We start from the raw sequence: 20,177 nt of genomic DNA on the forward strand, positions 1-20,177 counted from the left end.
TCCCACTCGTTACGATGTGGGTGGGGAGGGTGAAGGGAGGACACCCCTCCTTCGTCCGTCTCCCCGCCCCCAGCCTCCCGCCGGACTCGGCGCGGGACCCCCTCCCACCCCGCAGCCGCAGGGTGGGGGCGGGCGAGGCGCGGCGGAGGGAGGAGGAGAGGCAGGGGCGAGGCTGCTTCAAGAAGGGGCGTGTGGCCCGCGGAGCTCGCGTTTTAGCAACTTGGAGCGAGCGAGGCGGCCGAGGGGAGGGAGAAAGTTTGCTTCCCCGACGTCAGCGCCGGGCGGGCCGCGGCGGCCGGGGGGCGAGGAGGCGGCGGGCAGCGGGGCCGAGCGCGGGGCGGCCGGGGCGCGCTCGCTCCGACCCGCGCCTGCCACCCGCGCCGGCGACCCCCCGGGGCCCTCGCGGGCATGGACAGCGCGGCCGCCGCCGCCTTCGCCCTGGACAAGCCGCCGCTGGGCCCGGGGCCGCCGCCGCCGCCGCCCGCGCTGGGGCCCGGCGACTGCGCCCAGGCGCGCAAGAACTTCACGGTGAGCCACCTCCTGGACCTGGAGGAGGTGGCGGCGGCCGGGCGGCTGGCGGCGCGCCCCGCGGCCAGGGCCGAGGCGCGGGAGGGCGCGGCGCGGGAGCCGTCCGGGGGCAGCAGCGGCAGCGAGGCGGCGCCGCAGGACGGTGAGTGCGGGCGCCGGGCAGGGCCGCGCCGGGGGCCGGGGCCCGGGGGCGTGGGAACGGAAGCGCGGGGTCCGGGGTCCGGGGTCCGGGCGGGGGCGGTGGGGGGGGGGTGGGCGGAGAGAGTCGGGGCGCTGGCGCGGCCGCCGCGGGGGACCCGCCGGGGGTGAGGCTGCGGGGCTGGCCCCGCCGCGCCGGTGGGTGGTGGGAGGCTGGCTGGCTGTGAGCGGGTGGGCTGCGGGCACCGGGGCTCTCGACCCCGCGAGGGGCCCGGCCGCCTTTTGGCCAGAGCCGCCGCCGCGAGTCGTGGGAACGCCGGGGAAGTGGGCCGCCTTTGTGCCGGGCCCCGGGGGCAGCCCTCGCGGCCGCGCTGCCGAATCGAATCCCCTGGGAAGTGGGTGTGATTATGGCCATGGCACAGTTAGGGAAACCAGGCTTGCGAGGGGCAGGGCATCCGAGTCACCGAGTCACACAACTGGGTTCCGAACTCTGCGCCCGTGCCTCCGATCCCACCCCAGCTGCTGCTAGGTCTTCGGATGGGCTCCTTGGCTAGGACAGGGATGCCGGCCCCCCACCTCCAGTTTGCCCCACCAGCAGCTTCTTCGGTGGAATGGCCCAAGCCGAAGGAGCCAGCTAGGCCTCTCTCCTCTGCCGAGGTTAAAGGTCATCAGGAAAGGGCTTTAAAAACAAACAACCCACCCAAGTGGCTTTTTTTTTTCCCCTAGAAAGTCACACTGGATCACAAGGGCCTGAGCCCTTGGTGAGAAGGGGGAGGGGTGGGGGAGATAGAGCAAGAGAAGATGAAGATAAAGCTGAGGTCCCTGGCCCTGGATGGTTTCATGGGGGCAGAGGAAGGGCCTGAGTCCCCACAGCTCACCACACCCTGTGGAGGAGGTAGGATGGCTGAGACCACAGCCCCGTCCCCTAGCTCTGGGGAGCAGCCTGGCCTGCTGGAGGCTCTGGGCCCCTAAAAGGTCACCCAGTTGACTCCAGCAGCCTTCCCGCCGGCTCCTGGGCACCCCCACTTCCTGCACCAGCCTCCAGGTCTCGGCTGAGAGCCCCGGCTGGCTGCGTGCCCTGCTTTTCAGATGAGAGGAGGTGCAGGGAAAACCGAGGTGACTTCAGCCTCGTCTGAAACCTCGTCCAGGAGCACGTGCATCCCTGAGGGAGGCCCGACACAGAGCGGCGCCTCGGAGAGAACCCAGCTGGTACCGGCTCCCTCCCAGGGGCCACTGCCCACCAGCCACAGCGGACGGACATCGCTCTGCACCCTGCCTGAAGCAGGCAGACCCACCCCCAGGAGCTGGGGTTTTCCTGAGGGACAAGTGGAAGGAAGGTGTCTTGTTTGGACAAGGGGTAAAGTGGGGTGCCTTCTGGTGCAAGAGGAGAGGGGCTCTGTCCGCCTGAGTTTGTTGCAGGACCTCAGGTCTCCTGGGAGGAGCAGTTGCCTCGGAGCCAGCTTCCCCTAAGGGGAGAGGAGAGGGCTCTGATTTCACCCTGATGAGTGGGGGACCCCCTTGGGAGTGGGGCGAGAAGGAGGAGCAAACTGAAGGTGAAGCCAAGAATGAAGGGAGAAAAGGAAGGAAAGGAGAGAAGAGAGGGGTGCAGGAGTGATGGGGGGAGGAGGGAGGAGGCACAGGCTTTCTGTACTCAAGCCCTGGCCAGCGGCTCGGTGCCTGTCTCCACCCTGGCCCCCAGCCTTGCCGAAAGACAGTGGAAGGCACTGCTTCTCTTGGGCACAGCGTAGAAGGTTTCCAAATTCAGGGTTTTTCTGGGGAGTTCCAGAATAGCTCGTGCCAACTGGGGACATAAGTGCCTGGACGGGGGGTCGCTGGCAGCCCTCCTGGCAGCTTGGTGGGTAGTGGGTCTCCCCGGCAGCCCCTTGGGGCCCACCACCCTCAATGAGAGCCCTGGAGGCCTGCGTGGCCTTTCCCCGGGTGGGGCTTCCGCATCCCAGGGGTACGCAAGTACTGGGAACAGAGAAGGCCCTGGCTGTGGGGGCAGGTGGGACGGGGCAGGAGCGGCATCCGTCTGCCCCCAGAGGTGGGCATCTCCTTCCCCTCATCTGTGCGCGACGAAGGGCTGCAGGCTCAGTGAGGGGCTCACGGCTGCCTCCTGCCTTGGAACCCCCGCCCAGCACTGTGTGGGGAAGGGCGGTCCAGCCCAGTGCTTCTGGCCCACGGGGAGATTTTCTCCAGGCCTTTGGAAATTGAAGCAAACAGGACAATATGGAGAGTTCTTCAGGAAGCTACACCTTTCAGTGTAAAGGATTCTCTGTGTTTGGGATTATTATGTCTTTCCTCCTCACTTTTGGTGTTCGAACGCCCTTTCTTTTACAAACTAGAGATAATAACTGGAGATTGTTTTATTTTAATGTCCTTACTTGGCAAAATTAAAAGGAGGTAACCCTATACTCATTCCTTAGATTGAAAGCAAATCACTAGTCCATGAAATCCAAATGTTTTATATAGAGTCAGGCATCTCCCCAAGGCCAACTGGGCGCATTCCAGGGGTGCCCGCTGCCAGGCAGAGTCCCCCCCAGGAGGCAGGTGGGGGTGCTGTGTAGCTGCCCCTGGCCTGTGGGAACCCCTTGGCCCGCTGTCTGGCTCTGGGCCTGCAGAGGGAGGGCACAGGCCAACTGCCCTGCTCTCCTTCCGTAGCCTTCCCTCTCCGGCAGGTGCCCCCTCCCACTAACACTCACCGTGGATTCCCAAGTCTTGAGGTCTCCAAAGTGGGGGAGAAGGAACCTTTCCTCCCGGCAACTTGGTGAGCCCGGCCTGCATCACTGAACCCCTTTCCTAAGTGGGCAACTAAGCCTCAGGGTGCCGGGACTCTGGACCCCACGCCAGCAGGCATGGGCCCTGGGCTGGGACTTCCACCCCCTAGTCCTGGGCCTGCTGGGAACACTGGCGCCTCCCTGGAGATTGGGACATGCTCAGAAGTGGGTTTTCATGTGGCTTCTGGAGCTGTTTCTGGGCCCAAAGAAAGCAACTGACACCAAGAGAGAAGGGGGGGCCTGTTAAAAATGAAGGGCTAGGGGTGCCTGGGTGGCTCAGTCATTGGGTGTCTGCCTTCGGCTCGGGTCATGATCCCAGGGTCCTGGGATGGAGCCCCGCATCGGGCTCCCTGCTCGACGGGAAGCCTGCTTCTCCCTCTCCCACTCCCCCTGCTTGTGTTCCTCCTCTCGCTGTGTCTCTCTCTGTCAAATAAATAAATAATTTTTTTTTTTTTTAAATGAAGGGCTAATGGGGCTAATGGGGAAACTCATGGGTTAGAAAATTAATACATTTTCAAATCTGCTAAGGTAACAAGGCTCACATTTTTAAAAATATTTTTTCTCTTTTGTTTTCACAAAGCCACCAGTAGATGTAGCCTATTCTTGCCAAGGATTTTCCCAGAGCAGGCGCCCCCGGAACTGGCCAGGAAGGCTGTGGCTTCGCTGGTGACTCAGAGCAAACCAGGGTCTCGCGTTCCTCCCAAATCAAGCGCTGAAGTCTGCGCCGGGCGCTGAGCTATGCCAAGCACGTTAGGAAAATAAACCCTCGTTTGCTGCCTTTGCAATGACTTACAACAAAAGAAACCACATTAATAACTGAGATTTTCTTTAAAGCGTTCCCTCCTGTGGGCAGGGCGGAAACAGGGATGCGGACACACTGGGAAAATAAACAAAGCCCCTGGAGCCAGGCGGAGAGGCCCCCCAGCCCCTGGGGGAGGGGTCCCGCCTTTGCAGGGCTGGTACCTGTTTCGGGGACCTCAGGAAAGTGGTCCACTTCCCAGAGAGTCAGGGCAGCTGGGTGCTCGGAAGCTGGGGGCACAGGCTGAGCCAGGGTGGCTGGAGCCCCTGGGGGTGTGGGGGAGGTTTGGGCTCCCTTCACGGAGCTGCCCCCTCAGCCACATCTGCTACTGGGGGGCCAGGAAGCCAAGGGTGAGTCTGCTTTGGGGTGGGGACCCGCCCCTTCCCCTTGCCAGTGATGGGTGGGAAGGGCCGAGTGTCTGAGTGGAGGATCTAAAGGGACCGTCGAGTTCTAGAAACCGGCAGAACTTGCCTTCAAGTTCTAAAACATTTATTGTGGTGAAATATGCCCAACAGAAGGTTTACCACTTGCACCATTTTTTTAAAAATTTTTTATTTGAAAGGTTTTTGTTTATTTTTGAGAGAGGGGGAGAGAGAGCACGAGCAGGGGAAAGGGGCAGAAGGAGAAGCAGACTCCCTGCTGAGCAGGGAGCCCGATGCAGGACTCGATCCCAGGACCCCGGGATCACGACCTGAGCCGAAGGCAGACGCTTCACTGACTGAGCCACCCAGGCGCCCACCACTTGCACCATTTTTAAGCGCACAGTTCAGGGGCATGAAGCACACTCACACTGTTGTGCCACCACCGCTACCATCCGGCTCCAGAACTTTCTCATCTCCCCAGAATAAAACTCTGCACCCTTGAAATGCCGCCTCTGCATCCCCCTCCCTGCACGCGGCACCCACCCCTCTCCTCTCCGTCTCTGTGAATCCGACGACTCTAGGGACCTCATGGAAGGGAAAGCTTACAACATTCGTTCTTTGGTGTCTGGCTTATATAAGTCACTTAGCATGACGTCTTCCAGGTTCCTCCACGTGCAACAGGTGTGAGGATCTCCTGCCTTTTGAAGGCTGAGTAATATTCCAGTGCGCGTGCGTATCCATTCATCTGCCGCTGGACACTTGGGTGTTTCCACCTTTCGGCTGCTGGGACTAATGCCGCTGGGAGCATGGGTGTGCAAATACCTCTTCAAACCCCTGCTTTCTGTTCTTTGGGGTTTATGCCCAGGAGTGGAACTGCTGGGTCTCGGGGCAATTCTAGGTTTCATTTTCGGAGGAACCGTCACCCTGTTCTCTGCAGCTGACTTCGGTGTTCAGCCACCTCCCTCCCCCAGCTCGCTGTGACAGGTGGCTGCACAGCCCCTGGGGTGGTGGTGGCGGGAGCCCTGCAAGCGGGCGGCCGGGACAGGAGCTGGGCTGGTGGGGGAAAAAGACAAGAAGGGTTTCCTCAGAGTTGGGCCTTTTTCAGATGGAGCCCGCTTTTCTTCTCCCTTCCCTTGCTTCCCTGCCTCCATTTCCGGGGGGCGGGCAGGGGGTAAAGCCATCTGCCATGGGCGAGGAGCCCTTGCTTTTGCTGGCCCCTCCGTGTGTGACCTTGAGCATGTCACATCCCTTCTCTGGGCTCAGTTCCCACCTGAACAATGGGAGGCAGGGCCCAGATGTTTGAGAGGCCCCTCCTGTCCTTCATCATGATTTGATCCAGGCTGAGAAGATGCCCCAGGAACATGGAGTCTCCGGGGTCTGGGTCCCGGCAGGGCCTGGTGAGGGCAGCCCTCGGTACACGCCCTGAGCAGGAAGAGAGGAGGATGAGTGAGAGGCTGAGGAGCCAGGCCCAGAAGCTGAGAGCCCAGGGGAATTCAGCTGGAGAGAACTGCTGGGTCCCCCAGGGTGGCTGGTGGGAGGGGTGCCTCTCTGGCTTTTTGTCAGCAGGCCGGGCCCTCGCTTTAGTTCATTGTTCTCGGCTCCAGGGTGGTCTTGCTCCTCTAGCAGATCAACTGCGTGGAGCTTGGGGGTGTGGCACAGGAAGCTTGGACCAGCTAGCACCCCACAAGGGCCCTTCCCCATGGGCAGAAGCTCAACAAGGCTGGCGCTGTCACTGTTCCCTCCCAGAAGACTCTGGAAAAGTAGCTTGGGAGCAGTAGTGATAATGCCTGTCTGCACACCACACTTGAGGCCCAGAAAGCATCCTGAGGCTCAGTGTTGCCATCTATGAAATGGGCACCATGGACAGGGATGTCCCTGTAGGTGTGGTGAGCCCTGAGTGGGTGTGGGAGACAGCACAGAGTGGGTGCTCCTTAAAGGGGCTCCATTATAGCTCATTGAGATGCTCACAGCAGCCCGGCGAATCAGGCAGGGCTAGTGATTTGCCATCCCTATTTTTCGGAAGCCCAGAGAAGCAAAGCAACCTGCCCAAGGTCTCCCAGCTGGGAAGGGAGGGGTGGGATTTGTTTGGGGAATTAAAGGGGGCAGAGAGGCAGGAGGGGATAGGCCTTGAGGGCTGCACAGAGTGGGGCTATCGGATAGGCCCTGTGCCGTGTTCAGGGTTTCTGAATGGGTGAAGACAAGGAGAGGCTTGTTCTAGGCAGAAATGTGAGGTCAGATGGGATGAGGTGAACCTTAGGGGACTTTCATGGTGTCCAAGACCCAAAGGACAGTGGCTGACCCTAGGTGGATGTGAATCTTGGGGGTGATTTAAGGGGGAGCCAGTGGGCCCCCTGAACGCATCCTCCAAATGGCACGTCAGGGTTGGAAGCTGGCCAGGGGCTGCCCTGGGCTTGGCGGCTGTGGGAGGGGACAGGGGTCGTGCCGGGGACGCAGGGAGGGTGGCCAGCGGCCCTCACCGGCCTGTTCGCCGGGTGCTCACTGTGTGCCCCCCAGGGCTCCACCTGCCTCAGCCCCATTATCATGCCACCATGGAAGTGGGTCCTTTTTATCATCCCCATTCTATGCAGAAGGAAACGAGCCACTGGCCAAGGTCCCGTCTTCCTGCGGATGTAGGGTTCTAGCCCAGGTCTGTCCTGTTCTGAAGCCCCTGTTCTCTGCCACTCCCTGGAGCCATCCCTGGAGCCCCTGGAATGCTCGGTGGTCTCCCAGGCAGGTGTGGGCTGCACTCAGGGGGCCGTGAGGCAGCCAGCCGAGGGGACTCCTTAGCGGCTCGGCCTGGGTCACAGGCCTGTGGGAGACAGTGTCGGGGGCTGCCCAGCTTGGGTTTGGGGAGGTGTGAAGTGAGTGAGGGGTCCTCTACCCCTCCTGCCCAGAAACATCTAGAATGGCCTCCCTCCCCCTCCGCAGGCCCGTCTGTAGCCTCCTGGACCCAGGAGAACAGCGGAGGGTCCCTGACTCAGGAACATCGACAGGACGGCCCCCTTCCCCAGTCTAGCCCAGCTCCCGTGCTTACTCACTGACTCACTCACTCACTCACTCACTCACTCCACGATCCTTGTCTGAGTGCCGACTATATGTCAGGCCTCGAGTTGCTGCCAGCTGCCCAGACTTTCAGATTTCAGGCCCCGGTGAGGTTTCCAGGGGCTGAGAGGGACGGGCACGGAGGGGCTGGTTGTAAGAGTTGCCCAGAAAAGCCATTTACTCGGGGCAGCGGCGACCCTGCTGCTTCCATCTGTTTATCCGAGAGAGAAACCTGCGGCGTCCCGAAGCCAGGACTGGGCCTCAAAACTGACTTCATCTAGCTTAAAAAAGTCACAGATTGCCCCTATTTTTCTCATTTTGTGGTAGGTCAGTGAAGACCTTGTCATGGGCTGGCATTTGGGGACCACATGGTGGACTGGTTTTCCCAGACACACAGACAGATGCACCCCACACACTCACACGCAACCCCACTCACACACACAAACCCATTCACACTCACACACATGCACACACACAACCCCATTGACACACTCACGCATACACACAAACCTACTCGCACTCACACACAAACCCCTCTCACACACTCACACACACAAACCCTTCCCCCCCACAACCCCACTCACACATTCACACACAAACCCAGTCACTTGCACACACACACACACACCTTCATCAACACACACTGACACGCACCTGCACACACTCAGCCCCCAAACCCACACTCACACACTCACAGCCCTTCGTCTGGGCTCCAGCCTGGCCCAAATGATCAAGTCCAGGCTCTGAGGGGGCAGGGCGGCCGCAAGCAGCCGGTGAGCGGTGAGCGGCCATAAGGTTCTGGAATGGGCCAAGGGTTAAGTGGCTTTTGTGAGGTGGTGAGTAGGAGAGCACCGGGGGCGGGGGGGGGGGGGCTTCCTGTTTAGACAGAGGGGGGAAAGTTATGTGGCCAGCTCCCATGCTGAGCAGTCAGGGTGCTCCAGGGGCTAGGCCAGGGCACGGGGGCAGGGGGCATGCGGCAGAGTGCTCCTCACCCAGGGGCTGCTACCCGGAGGAGGCCGTGGCCTCCCTGGGGGTGGGGGCTCGCGGGTGGCAGCAAGGCCAGAGCCCAGGAGTCGTGGAATCTCAAGGTCGCTAAACAACCCAGATGCTCTCACTGCCCCTATGAGTCTGTGTCCCTTCCACATCTGGGAAGCTGCCTGTCCCCAGCCTGGCTCCGAGGGCCACCATGATGAGAGGTGCCGTCCACATGGGGTACTTTACGGCCGGTGATATCTTTTATTGCATCCTAAAAGACGAAGCAGGCTCTGGAAGACATTATTTTTGGTCCCTCTCGTGATCCATTCTGCTTTTCTGTGCATGGGAGGGGCGGCTGGGACGTTCCGGTTTGGGGGCCGCGGGGGGAGGGGGGCAAGGGGTTCTAGAGAAGCTCGCACCTGGCGGCCAAGAGGTGGACAGGAGCTGCTGGGCAGACTGTGGGCTTTGGGGGAAGGTCTTTGGTGTGGGGCCGTGAAAGGGCAGGAGGCCGGGGCGGGGAGACTGGAAGCTTCCACAGAGGGCCCTTCCACCCCAGAGCTGAGCGAGCACCTTGTTGCCTGAGAGCCGAGCAGGTGAGGGGTGTCACCTCTGTGACATTCCTGCGCAGGAGGCGGTAGGTGGGGCCCCAGACACGGCCTGTCGCTGGCCTGAGGGGGTTTGGACCATCTGTTTGTCAACACGTGGTCCCAGAAATCACTGCTTGAGAATCCCGCCCCGCCCCGGGGGAAACTGGTTGCAATGCATGTTCTCAGGCTCCGCCCCAACCCATGGAATGATGCTCCGCGGGGCCTGGGCATCTGCACTGAGCGGGTTCCCCAGTCATCTTTGTGTGCGTGAAAGGGTGAGCGCCACGGGACTCTCACAGGCCCTTCCCAGTACTGACTCTGCACCTCTCCCACCCTCCTCGGTTTGCCGGAGTGGAAAGTGGTCCTCGTGGAGGCTGGAGAGGCCAGGAGGAGCCGCCCTGGGAAGCCGGAGGAAGCAGCTGAAAGGGTCCAGTGTCCAGGAGGGGAGGGAGCTGCTGGGGCGTCCCCAGAGACCTGTGGACCATCCACTGCAGTCATTGAGCGCCTACTGAGTACCAGCCCAAGGCAGCCCTAGGGACTGGGATGAGGGGGTGTGGCCACAGGGGAAGACTTCTCCCTCCAGCTGCCAGCCGTGGGGCATGGGGGCGGGGGTCAGAAGCCTCACTGCTGAGCTGGGCTCTGCCTTTCCTGTCACTGCAAAAGCCCCCTCCCAGCATCCTGCCCGCCTGCTGCTGTCTCTCGAAGAGTCCCCAGGGGCAGGCTGTCCGCGGCCCCAGGTACTGCCCACCGGCCCCCCATCCGTCCTCCCCCCTTGCCCTGGGCGCAGACATTTCCACGCCAGAGATGGCGTTATTAAAAGTGACATTTAACCAGAGCTGGAATTACCACGCGGATGGCTGCAACCCGCAGAATCAAAGCGGGAGCCGCCGGGCGCGCCTGGCAGGGGCCCCGGGCCTCTCCTGCGCCGGAGCTCGCGCGGGCCTCCTGTGTAAAACCCCCGCAGAACGCCGAGGTCTTGAAAGCCAGTGCACCTCCTTTCATTAGACTAACAAATAACACGTAACAGAAAACAGCTGTTAACTGCAGCCCCTAATGCTCTCAAGATGGTGCTGCGGACGGCCGGTCCAGCCAGCGGGCAGCCAGGCCACGCAGGGCCCAGGTTCTGGCCGCCCCCTCCCCAGGCGGGTGCGGGGCCCTCAGGAGAGCCCGGCACCCATCCCCATCTCTCCTGGGCCTCCTTCCCCCCTCCATGGAACCTGGGGACCCCCTTCTCCGCTCCGACTCTCTTCTTGCTGATGACAACGAGTCATCCAAGGGTCTGTTTGCATGGGGACCGTGCCTCACGGTCGTCCACACCAGCCGTGTGCCCTGGGTGGGTTTCTTCCTCTTTCTGAGCGCCTTGGTCGTCAATGAGGAGAGGAACCATGCCTCCTTGCAGGGTGGTTTTAGAGATTTAGGGACAAGCTGAAGCTGAGTGCAGGTGGGCACGGGAGTCAAGCTCAGCAAGGGTTTCTGCTGTTAGGATTCCAGTGGGGGAAACGGAGGCTCGGAGAGGGTAAATGACTTGCCCCAGTAACATGGTGGGTGGAGAAGCAAGGTTTAGAGCCTCCAGGTCCACCGTCTTTTTGCAACGTTGAGATGCACAGAGTGAAAAGCGGCCCCCCTCCCTACAGCTGATGGCAGAGGACAAGCTTCTCTTGAGAGCCCTGGCTGACCCTGCCCTCACTGAGGCCCCTCGTCCCCTCAGAGCCCTCACCACTCACCCCATGGGCTTGGAAGCCAGAGGGGCCTCTAGATGCCACGTCTTCCCAGCTGGGGGCCTGGAGACCTGGCCACCTCTCTGGGACCTGGAGCGCCATCCTCTGGTCTCAGACCTGGAGAAGGAAGGGCTGCCTCCCACACTAGGAGCGGGCCATCCAGAAAAACGTCCCAAGATCGGGAGAGAAGACAGCTGGGCACTTTGTCCCCTGTTTCTCCTCATGGCGAAGCTACAGAAAACAGGCCATTTTGCCTTCCCCTGAGAGACTGCTGAACCCCTTGCCTCCCCGTCCCCCTCCAAGAGACACCTTGCCTTGGGGTTCCAAGAACACTGGATGGGATCCATTAATTTGCTCATTCACTCGGTCCACACGGGTGTTGTTTTGAGACATGGTGCTGGGAAATCACCAGGGGACAGGCGAGTGCTGGCCCCTGACCAGGGAGTAGAGCATGAGGGCATGTCGCTGCCCACTGTCCTGTCCAGGCTTTCCTATCCGCCTGCCTCCCTTCCTACAGATAAGGAAACTGAGGCTCATAAAGGCAAAGTGACTTGCCCAAAGCCACTGAGGAAATATGCAGTGATCCCCAGAGTCTAGGGACAAGGGTGGCCACCCCATGCCGGGCTCCCCAGATGGCCAAGGAGCTGCAGTGACCTCTGGCTGGAAGCGTCCCAGGCCCTGCCAGGGAGGAACTGGGCCTCCTGTCTTCCTGGTTCTCACCTGGAAACTTCTGCAGTGCCCTGAGGAAGGCACTGCTTTTCCAGGGACCCCCTGGTGCAGAGTCTGCCCCACAGCAGTCAGGCAGGAGGACCCTGGGCTGTGCAGTGACGGTGACGGAGGGGCTGGGGGCCGGGGAGGGACCCCAGCCTTGGGAATCTCATGTTTCCAGAGACATCGTGTTTTAATTGGAAGGCCAGCCTCCCGTGCCCCCCCCCCCTCCGCCCCCTCCGGCCCTGGCCCCGGCAGCTGGCTTTGCAGTCACGACAGCCCCCGGGCGGGGAGGGTATCAGGGCTCGAAGCGGGAAATTGCTGGAGACAAGAAGGAAAAACGGACTGCTCTGGTTTCACTGGGAAGGAATAAAGGAAAGGCAAAGATCTAACGTCCCCGAACTGAGGTCATTGTTTCAGGCAACTGTTGCTGGTGCAGTGAACTCAGGTCTGGGCTGAGCAGAGCTCCCAAGAGGGCGGTCTTTTCTAGGGGCTGATGTCGGTCTCAGGGGAGGAAGAATGGGGGAGGCATCCCATGAATGCTGCCTGCCTTCCTTCCTTCCTTCCTTCCTTCCTTCCTTCCTTCCTTCCTTCCCTCCATAGATATTTGTTGAGCACCTACCCCGTGTCAAGCGTGTGCTAGATACTGGGGTCCCAGCAGGGATCAGGGAGGTGTGGTCCCTGCCATGAAGATGTCCTGGCTGCTATAAGAACAGACAGTGGGGCCCCCTACTTGGTCTGGAGGTTCAGGGAGGGCTTCCTGGAGGAAGTGGAATTTCAGATGGGACCTAAAGGATGAGTGAGCCAAAAGAAGGGGTTGGAAAGGGTGCTTCAGGTGGCAGGAAGAGCAGATGCAGAGGCTCGGAGGTGAGAAAGAAATTGGCTGTTCCAGGAGCAGAGGAGCGGGAGTGAGCCAATGAGCAAGGCCTGGTCCAAGACTTGTCATTGTTATATTAAGAGTGGTGGGAGTGCTTTCTGCTCATCTCTGGGTGTCTGGAGGGTCCAGAGCACCCAGGCCCTTCCCAGTAGCTCTCTCGGTGAGCCAGTGTTCCCTGTCATGTGGGAAATGAGTGGCTAACTTGGGAACAGCAGGTGTCCTGGCTGCCCAGAGCCTCCAGGGCGTCCCTATCTCCAAAGGAGCTGATCACAAGCCCTAACTGGCTGCCCCGGGCCCAGCTGCTCTGAGATCCGAGATCCCAAGTTGGAGAGGAGAGGCTCCAGGAGCCGTTCAGAACCAGAGACAGGGCAGGTCCTATTCCCAGCATCAGGCTCAACCAACCTGCCATCTGCGGGATGGACCCAACCCTAGGGCTTCATGCCACAGGGGCACAATGACCCTGAGATGGAAGCTTCGTTAGCAGACCTGTTAACTAGGTGAGGAAGGTTGGCCCAGGCCATCTGGCTACAAATCCTGCATCCCTGGAGGGATGGAGGGAATGTGGGGTGCTCGTGGCTGAGTCGGGGCAGTGGAGCCGGCCAACTTGCAGGTGTTCATCTTCATCATCATCATCACTGAGATCCCAACAGTCAGGACCTTCTATTATGCAGCTAATATGTGCTAAGCCCTCCACGGTTCATCTCATTAATTCCTCCCAGATACTCTAGGAGCTAGGTAGTCTTCTGGCCCTATTTTCCAGACAAGGAGGCTGAGGCTCAGGAAGATAGGCTATGTATTGAGGACATGCGGGTGCCAGGTCTGAGGCCCTTGTCCTCAGCATATTCCTTAGCCTGGCTGGCCCAGAGCCTCCGGGGCTGTGCTCACTCCAGCCTCACCCAGCCTCTCCAGGCTTGCTTAGGAAGGGATGGACAAGGGGCGTCATGATGCTGGAGCAGAGGCTCCAGCTCGACCCAGGCAGGTGGACTGGGATCCTGGAATAGGGACAGTCTTCGTGGTCCCCCGTATAGCTCAGTGGTGGCCCTGGTATAGAAACAGCTGGCCCCAGAGAGTTCCAGTGGGTCCCCCGCCTTCTCGGGGGCAGGGCATGCTGCTGATAGGGCCTGGCTTGGCTGTGGGACTCTGGCCCCAACCTCACCCCCGATTTCTGATGGGGAAAGCACCTTATTTCCCTGAGCCTCAAGTTCTGCATCTGCAAAATGGGCGTAATGATAGCTCCCGGAGCTTGGGTTGTTCAGAGGAGTTGATGAGATCAGGCAGGCAGGGGCTCAGTGCCATGCCAACCTGTCCAATTTGTTTTCTCTTTCACTCTCTCTGATGCTTGGGAGGAGGGGGCAGATGCCCAGCTTACGACCGCTAAGCCCTCTCCCAGATGGAAAAACCAAGGAGAGCAAAGTTTCCCAAGGTCCCACAGGAAAAGGAACTGAGGTTAGGAACAGAGTTCTGGGTCCCAAGAACTAGCTCTAGTGGCCTTTGCTGGTACCTAACTCTGCTTTCCAAAGAGGGGACAGATGATCCAGCCCTGGGCGTCCCCCCCCCCCACAGGACCCTCTGCCTGGTGACCTGGGGTCCCGTCTCTGGAAGGACGGCATGGATTTACTGCAGTCCCAGCCCGGCTGGTACTGACTGCCACTCCCAGGCAGAACGAGCATCTTGCTTTATTTTCCATGGCACAAATTATAACCATGTATAATTTCATGACAAATACCGCCTATAAAACACAACACAACTATTTTTATAATGTGGCATTTGAGGTTAAAAATTCAAATTAGAGATTAATTGCAACTTCTAGAAGTTCTGTGGATAAGATGGCTCAGGAGAAAGGCTGAGATATTCAGATATGCTCCCTCAGGGATTACAGATGGGTTCTTGCCACATAGAACACATGCGTGCGTGTGTACACACACACACACACACACACACACACACGCTCAGTGATCCCCGGGCTCCAGCAGAGCTGGTTTAGACATGGTGTTTGCACTCATGGGAAGGTTGATCTTGATGCTCACTCTTTTCTCTGCCTGGGACCCCAAGCAGCCATCAGAAAGCAGGTTCCGTGTGGATCTGTGTTTGTAGGCAGTTGGCAGGGGGGAAATGCACAGAGCTTGGGCGCCAAGAAAAGAAGTGAAGGTATCCGGTTTACCTCCACTGGGTGCCGGCTCTCAGCTTCTCCCTAAACCCTCTCCTCCCTCTGCCTCTCAAAAACCAGAACCAGATGGAAATCTAAGTGAATGGTGGGTCCGTGGACAGGGCAGGCGGCGTGGGAGGGAGCCCCAGGCAGGGAGGAGGGAGAAAAGCTGAGGAAGCCCCGTTCCCAAGAGGCCAGAGGTGGGATGTATCTCCTTTGGCACCCAAGGGCTGGCCTGGAGCCCCCACAGGAGAACCTCAGGGTTCTGGAAAGTTCTGTAGCAGCTTCTTGGGCTCTGCGGATTGTGGCGAATGTTCACTGCTTTCTTCAAACCGGTGTCCTCTGCGCAGCAGATCTTCGTCTCTACCTTCCCCTATTACAGGCAGGCCTCTGAGGAGGGGGCATGGTCCCCGTTAGGAAGGCAGCAGTTCTGAGGACTTCATAGCCAAGGGCTGGGACCTAGTGGTCTTGTCTGTCCAAATGGCCCCACGGAGAGGAGGTCCAGAGTGGGGCCAGTTGAATCAGACCCAGTCCAAAGTGGGGCCAGTTGAGTCAGACCCAGCCCAAGTGGCTCCCTGGGGCAAAGGGCTTCCCCTTTCGGGCTTCAGTTTCTCCACCTGCAAAGGAAGGATACTGACACGTGGGTGGTGAGGCCGCAGACGTAGGAAGCGCTTGGCCCGGGACTGGCATGTGGCCAGCTGCTATAGCTACCGACTCCCGCGGGGGTCCCTGAGAGCGCAGACAGAGGACCCAGCCTCACCCCTGGCAGCTGCTGGTCCCCAGGGTCCCTCATCTCCCCGGCAAGGCACAGAAACGGTCCCAGCCCAAACTAGCTCCATATTAAGGCAACAACGCTCCCTCCACCCCGAGCCCCATCACAGGCAGGGCAGGGCGCGTGGGGGCTTATTTCCACTGTCTGCTGGCATTTCGGGGCGAGGGGGAGGGGAGGGGTGCAGGCAGTGTCTCCACCCCTCTCGCGGCAGGGGCTGTGTCCACCCTAGGGCACCTCTCGGGTGTCTCCAGCGCTACTCAGCTGTGGACGTAGCAGACCACCAGAGGCCCGGGCCACCACAGCAGGGTCGGGAGCAGCTCCAGGGGCGGGGCGGGGGGGGGGGATAGGGTAACAGCTTCCAGCCCACTGTGGAGACCTCGGCCCATTACCTGCATTTCCCCTTCTTCCCTGCCTGGGCCAGCGCCTGCCCACCACTCCCCATTAAGGTCACTTCTTCGGGTGAAGTCGCTGTCCATGGAGAGCCCCTGCGGGGACCCCGTTCAAAACAGTAACAAATCATCTCCCCGAGGAAGCTCCCATTTGGGCCTAAGCCCGGGGCACACATCTCCCCCCACCCCGATCTTTACAGAAGGCCATCAACATTCCCATTTCACAGGTGAGAAATAGAGGTTCCGGGCGCCTGGGTGGCTCAGTTGGTTAAGCGACTGCCTTCGGCTCAGGTCATGATCCTGGAGTCCCCGGATCAAGTCCCGCATTGGGCTCCCTGCTCAGCAGGGAGTCTGCTTCTCCCTCTGACCCTCCCCCCTCTCATGTGCTCTCTCTCGCTCTCTCTCTCTCTCTCTCAAATAAATAAATAAAATCTTAAAAAAAAAAAAAAAAGAAATAGAGGTTCCAATACTCAACATATATTTCTTGAGGCCCATACTAAATGCAGACACCCACTCAACAGCCTTTAGGAGCTTCCAGGTAACCGGCGACAGGCGACTAATGACACAGGTAATGAATTTCAGTGCCAGTAAATTCCACCAAGTTGAGGAGCACAGGGACCCTTGGGGCTCAGAGACAGGAGTTGCCATCCCAAGGCTGCACAGCCAGCACCTGGCAGAGGTGGAATCAGACCCCGGAGCCCTCCCACCCCTGCTCTCCCCACGGGGCAACGCCGTGGCAGATGAGAGCCCCTGCGAACAGGCTGCAAAGACCCACATCCCAAATTAGTTGGGAGAGGGGTCCACGACAGCACATGTGGCAGGGGGCAGGGCTGGGAGCAGAGGAGACGGGATTCCAAAGGCCGATCCACAAGTCCCTCGGGTGCTGTACTTGGGGGAGGGGGTTCCCCTAGTGGGGGGCGCACCGCTCTAATTCTGCCAGGGTAAAGATGAGGGTCCGGGTGTAGGTGTAAGGCTGCAGCTGTGTGCTAGTCAGCGCTGTCACCTACAACGGAGAGAAAACCGGCCCCAAGTGGCTTAAGCAAAAGTAAAATAATGGTGTGCATCCCTAAAAAATCCAGGGCAGGACTTCAGGCGCTGCTGGATCCAGGGAGCTGTGGATGGAGCAGCCAGCATCTCTCCCAGGGTCTTGCTCTGCCGGGACTGGGTCCCTGCCCACCTTCGAGCCAATCACAGAGGAGCTGCGTGCTGATTGGCCGAGGGCGGCGCTGTGTGGGTTGGGCTTCAGCGCAACTCCTCGGACCCGGACAGAGCGAGGCTGCTCTCCCAAGGGGTTGCTGCCTGGCGTCACAGGGCTTACATTTATGAGGAAGAGTGCCCCCAAATAGCAGTGGGGCCTGCTTTACGCGCTTTACGCGTATTATCTCACCTAACACCGAGGGACCTTTATATGCCCCCCCCTTTTTTTTTAAAGATTTTATTTATTTATTTGACAGAGACACAAGCAGTGGGAGTGGGAGAGGGAGAAGCAGGCTTCGCGCTGAGCAGAGAGCCCGATGCGGGGCTCGATCCCAGGACCCTGGGATCATGACCTGAGCCGAAGGCAGACACTTAACGACTGAGCCACCCAGGCGCCCCATATATGCCTTCTTTATAAATGAGGCAGCCGAGGCTCAAGTAACTTTCTCAAGGTCACCTAGTTTGTGGGTGGAGGAGCTGGAACTCAACCATGACCCTCAAAGCAACCAACGCCCGTCCAGGTGGCCTGGGCAGCTGGCCCTGGGACCACCTTTCTGCCATCTTGTCCCCGGCCACCAGGGCAGGCAGCTACATCACTGAGGCCACGCACACCTCTCTTCCGGGGCTGAGTGTGTCCGTTTGGCCCCGTGGGTCTGTCCAGCTCCCGCAGAAACTGTATTTTAGGTCTTCCATTTTCCTGGGCCTTAGACATTGTGGGTCTACACGCTAAACAGAGCTGGGCTGTGAGTCCTTCATGTGTTCATCCAGTGTTTACTGAGCACCTACCTTGTGCCAGGCCCCACGGTCAACACAGCCCTGGAGAGGGACGGAGGGAAACAGGCTGGTGCAGTCCAGGGGTGTTTAATCAGCGATAAAGACGTGGCTGGGGGAGGCAGACAGGTCCCCAAGCCTTTATGCAGTGGGGAGGGGAGGGTTCCTACAGGAAGTGGTGCCTAAGGTGAGAGGTGAAGACTCGGCTGGGCTTCAAGGCTAGGTGGAAAAGTGTTCTTGCCAGAGGGAACAGCATGTGCGAAGACAGGAAGTGACAGAGTGTGGCTGGTGGGAGGTTTGTGCGGGGTGGTGGGAGGTTTGTGGGAGGTTTGTGGGTAGGGAATCAGATGAGGCTCAGGAATGGGGGGGGTGGTCCTGAGACTGGGATCCAGACTGGTCTGGCGTTCTGGCTGTTCTCTGGGTCTCGCTCAGGACCAGGGTGAGGAGAGTGAGGCACTCAGGGCACACTCAGGAGGCGCTCACTGTCAGGGCTGTGCCAGGGCAGGGCGGACACCTGAGAGGGCACCCCACCCTGCCTCAGGGTCTGCTCACTCACAAAGAGGTCCCTGCTCATCAGGAGCCTCAGACTCTGTCTTCACAATCAGCAGCCCTTCCTCCCTTCCCCAGGGCCCCCTCCCCTCCTCTCTGAAAACACTCCAGCATCCTGATTTTGTGAGTGAGTGGGGGGCCTTGGTGGGTCTGGTGGTGGGGGAGGGTCTCAGCAGAATGCTAATGAAATCAGAGCTGCCCAGGTGGGGGCCAGGCCCTGGCTAGGGTAGAATGAAGCAAATGTGCCCAGCCCGTTGCAGACTCTTCCGTACTTGATGGGTGCGGGCTGAGGCACAGCGACCCGCAGCGCAGCCCCCTGCAGAGGGGGGTGGGGACATACGATTGGGGGGAGCAGGTTGCTTCCTCAGTCTGGGAGCCTGCCAGACGTGGGTTGCGTTGGGCATTCAGGTATGCTCATGGAAGGGAGGGGCAGAGATGGGCTTCCTGGCTTGGCAGGGAGCTTGGCCTGCGTAGCCCACCCCCTCCAGATAGGTGAGGTGTACAGAGGGCCCCCCTCATGCTGACAAGCCGTAGTGACACTGTGTGTCCCGTATCTTGACCGCTTTCCAGACGTCATCCCACGGAATCCTCACAACCATCCATGGATCATGTGTTATACAGACAGGGAAACTGAGGCACGGAGCAATGAAATGATTTGCCAAGGTTGCAGAACCAGCAGCCTGATTTGCAGCCCCTTTGGGTCACTGTCCCCGAGTCCGTGAAATCATCATAACAACTCTGTGGGGAGGGTACTCTTATTATACCCACTTGAGATTTGGAAGCAGACAGGTAGCTTGGCCCAGGAGCTAAGGGCAGGGAGACTCTAGCTCAGATCCCAGCTGGGTAAGCTTGGGCAGGCCACGTGGACTCTCTGGACCCGTTTCCCCTCTTGAAAAGCAAGTTAATGACCGTATCCCCCTTGCACTGTCTCTAAGGGTGGATGAGAGAGGGTTTTGAGGGCTGGAAGGGCCCCCTGATGTGAAGGGGGGTTGTTTGAAGAGCCACCCCCCCCACCCAGGCTCCATGGTGTGGGCACAGACCGTGAGCTGCCCACCTCCTGCTCTGCCCCTCCCTCTGTGCCTTCCTGCCCGCTCCCCAAACACCTGCAATAGCACACATCAACCTCATGTTTTCTCTAAGAAGCACATCGACATCAGGACCAGGTCTAACTGACTCTGAAGAAGAAAGGCCGGGAGCGTTCCCTGGGTCCACATTTCAGCTGCTCCGTCTACCTCCGTTCTCATTCATAGAACGGAACAGGAAGTGCCTGCTCTGCTGAGACTCCCCAGAAGTTATGGACAATGAGGGTCTCACAGGAAGGAGGTGAAGTATGCACAGGGCAGGAATGTTCCGCCTTGTTCTTTTCCGAGAGGCCCATGGCTTAGGGCTGCTCTTATGCTCCTGACCACACCCCCACCTCCTCTCCTGATCTCTCCTCTTGCAGCTTCCCCATCTTCTCTGAGCTCCCAAGGCACTCATGTCTAGAGCAAGAAGCCTGTCTGCTCTGTTCTGAATCCTGACTCTGCCAACCAGCTAGCTGGATGACCTTGGGCAGGTCCTCATTGTCCCTGAGCCTTGGTTTCCCCATCCGTAAAAGGGGAATCAATGAGAGTGTGGATCTCCCAGCATGGTGCATTTGGCTCAGTGCCCTGCACACGGGAATTACTCCACACATGTGTAGAGAGAGATTCCATCATTTCTCGTTTTGGGGTGCTCCGTTACCTGACTTACGCCCGTGACAATCCACTTCGCAGACAGAGAAATAGGCTCATTTTGGCTCGGTGGCCTGTGGCCATAGTGCTGGGGCTCCACGAGGCCAGGCTTGATGCCCCAAGACCATAC

General features: G+C 59.5%; 1 protein-coding gene across 1 annotated transcript in view; it reads left to right on the plus strand.

Moving 5' to 3' along the window:
* Positions 1-271: 271 nt before the first annotated feature.
* Positions 272-20,177, plus strand: part of PRRX2 (paired related homeobox 2) — a 45,915-nt gene continuing 26,009 nt past the window's right edge. The window contains exon 1 of the mRNA XM_078061290.1: positions 272-670. Within this exon, the coding sequence (XP_077917416.1) occupies positions 409-670 (262 nt within the window). The 5' untranslated portion in view covers positions 272-408. The remainder of the gene's footprint in view (positions 671-20,177) is intronic.

Source organism: Halichoerus grypus, chromosome 14 (genome assembly GCF_964656455.1).
Source record: "Halichoerus grypus chromosome 14, mHalGry1.hap1.1, whole genome shotgun sequence".
NCBI lineage: Eukaryota > Metazoa > Chordata > Mammalia > Carnivora > Phocidae > Halichoerus > Halichoerus grypus.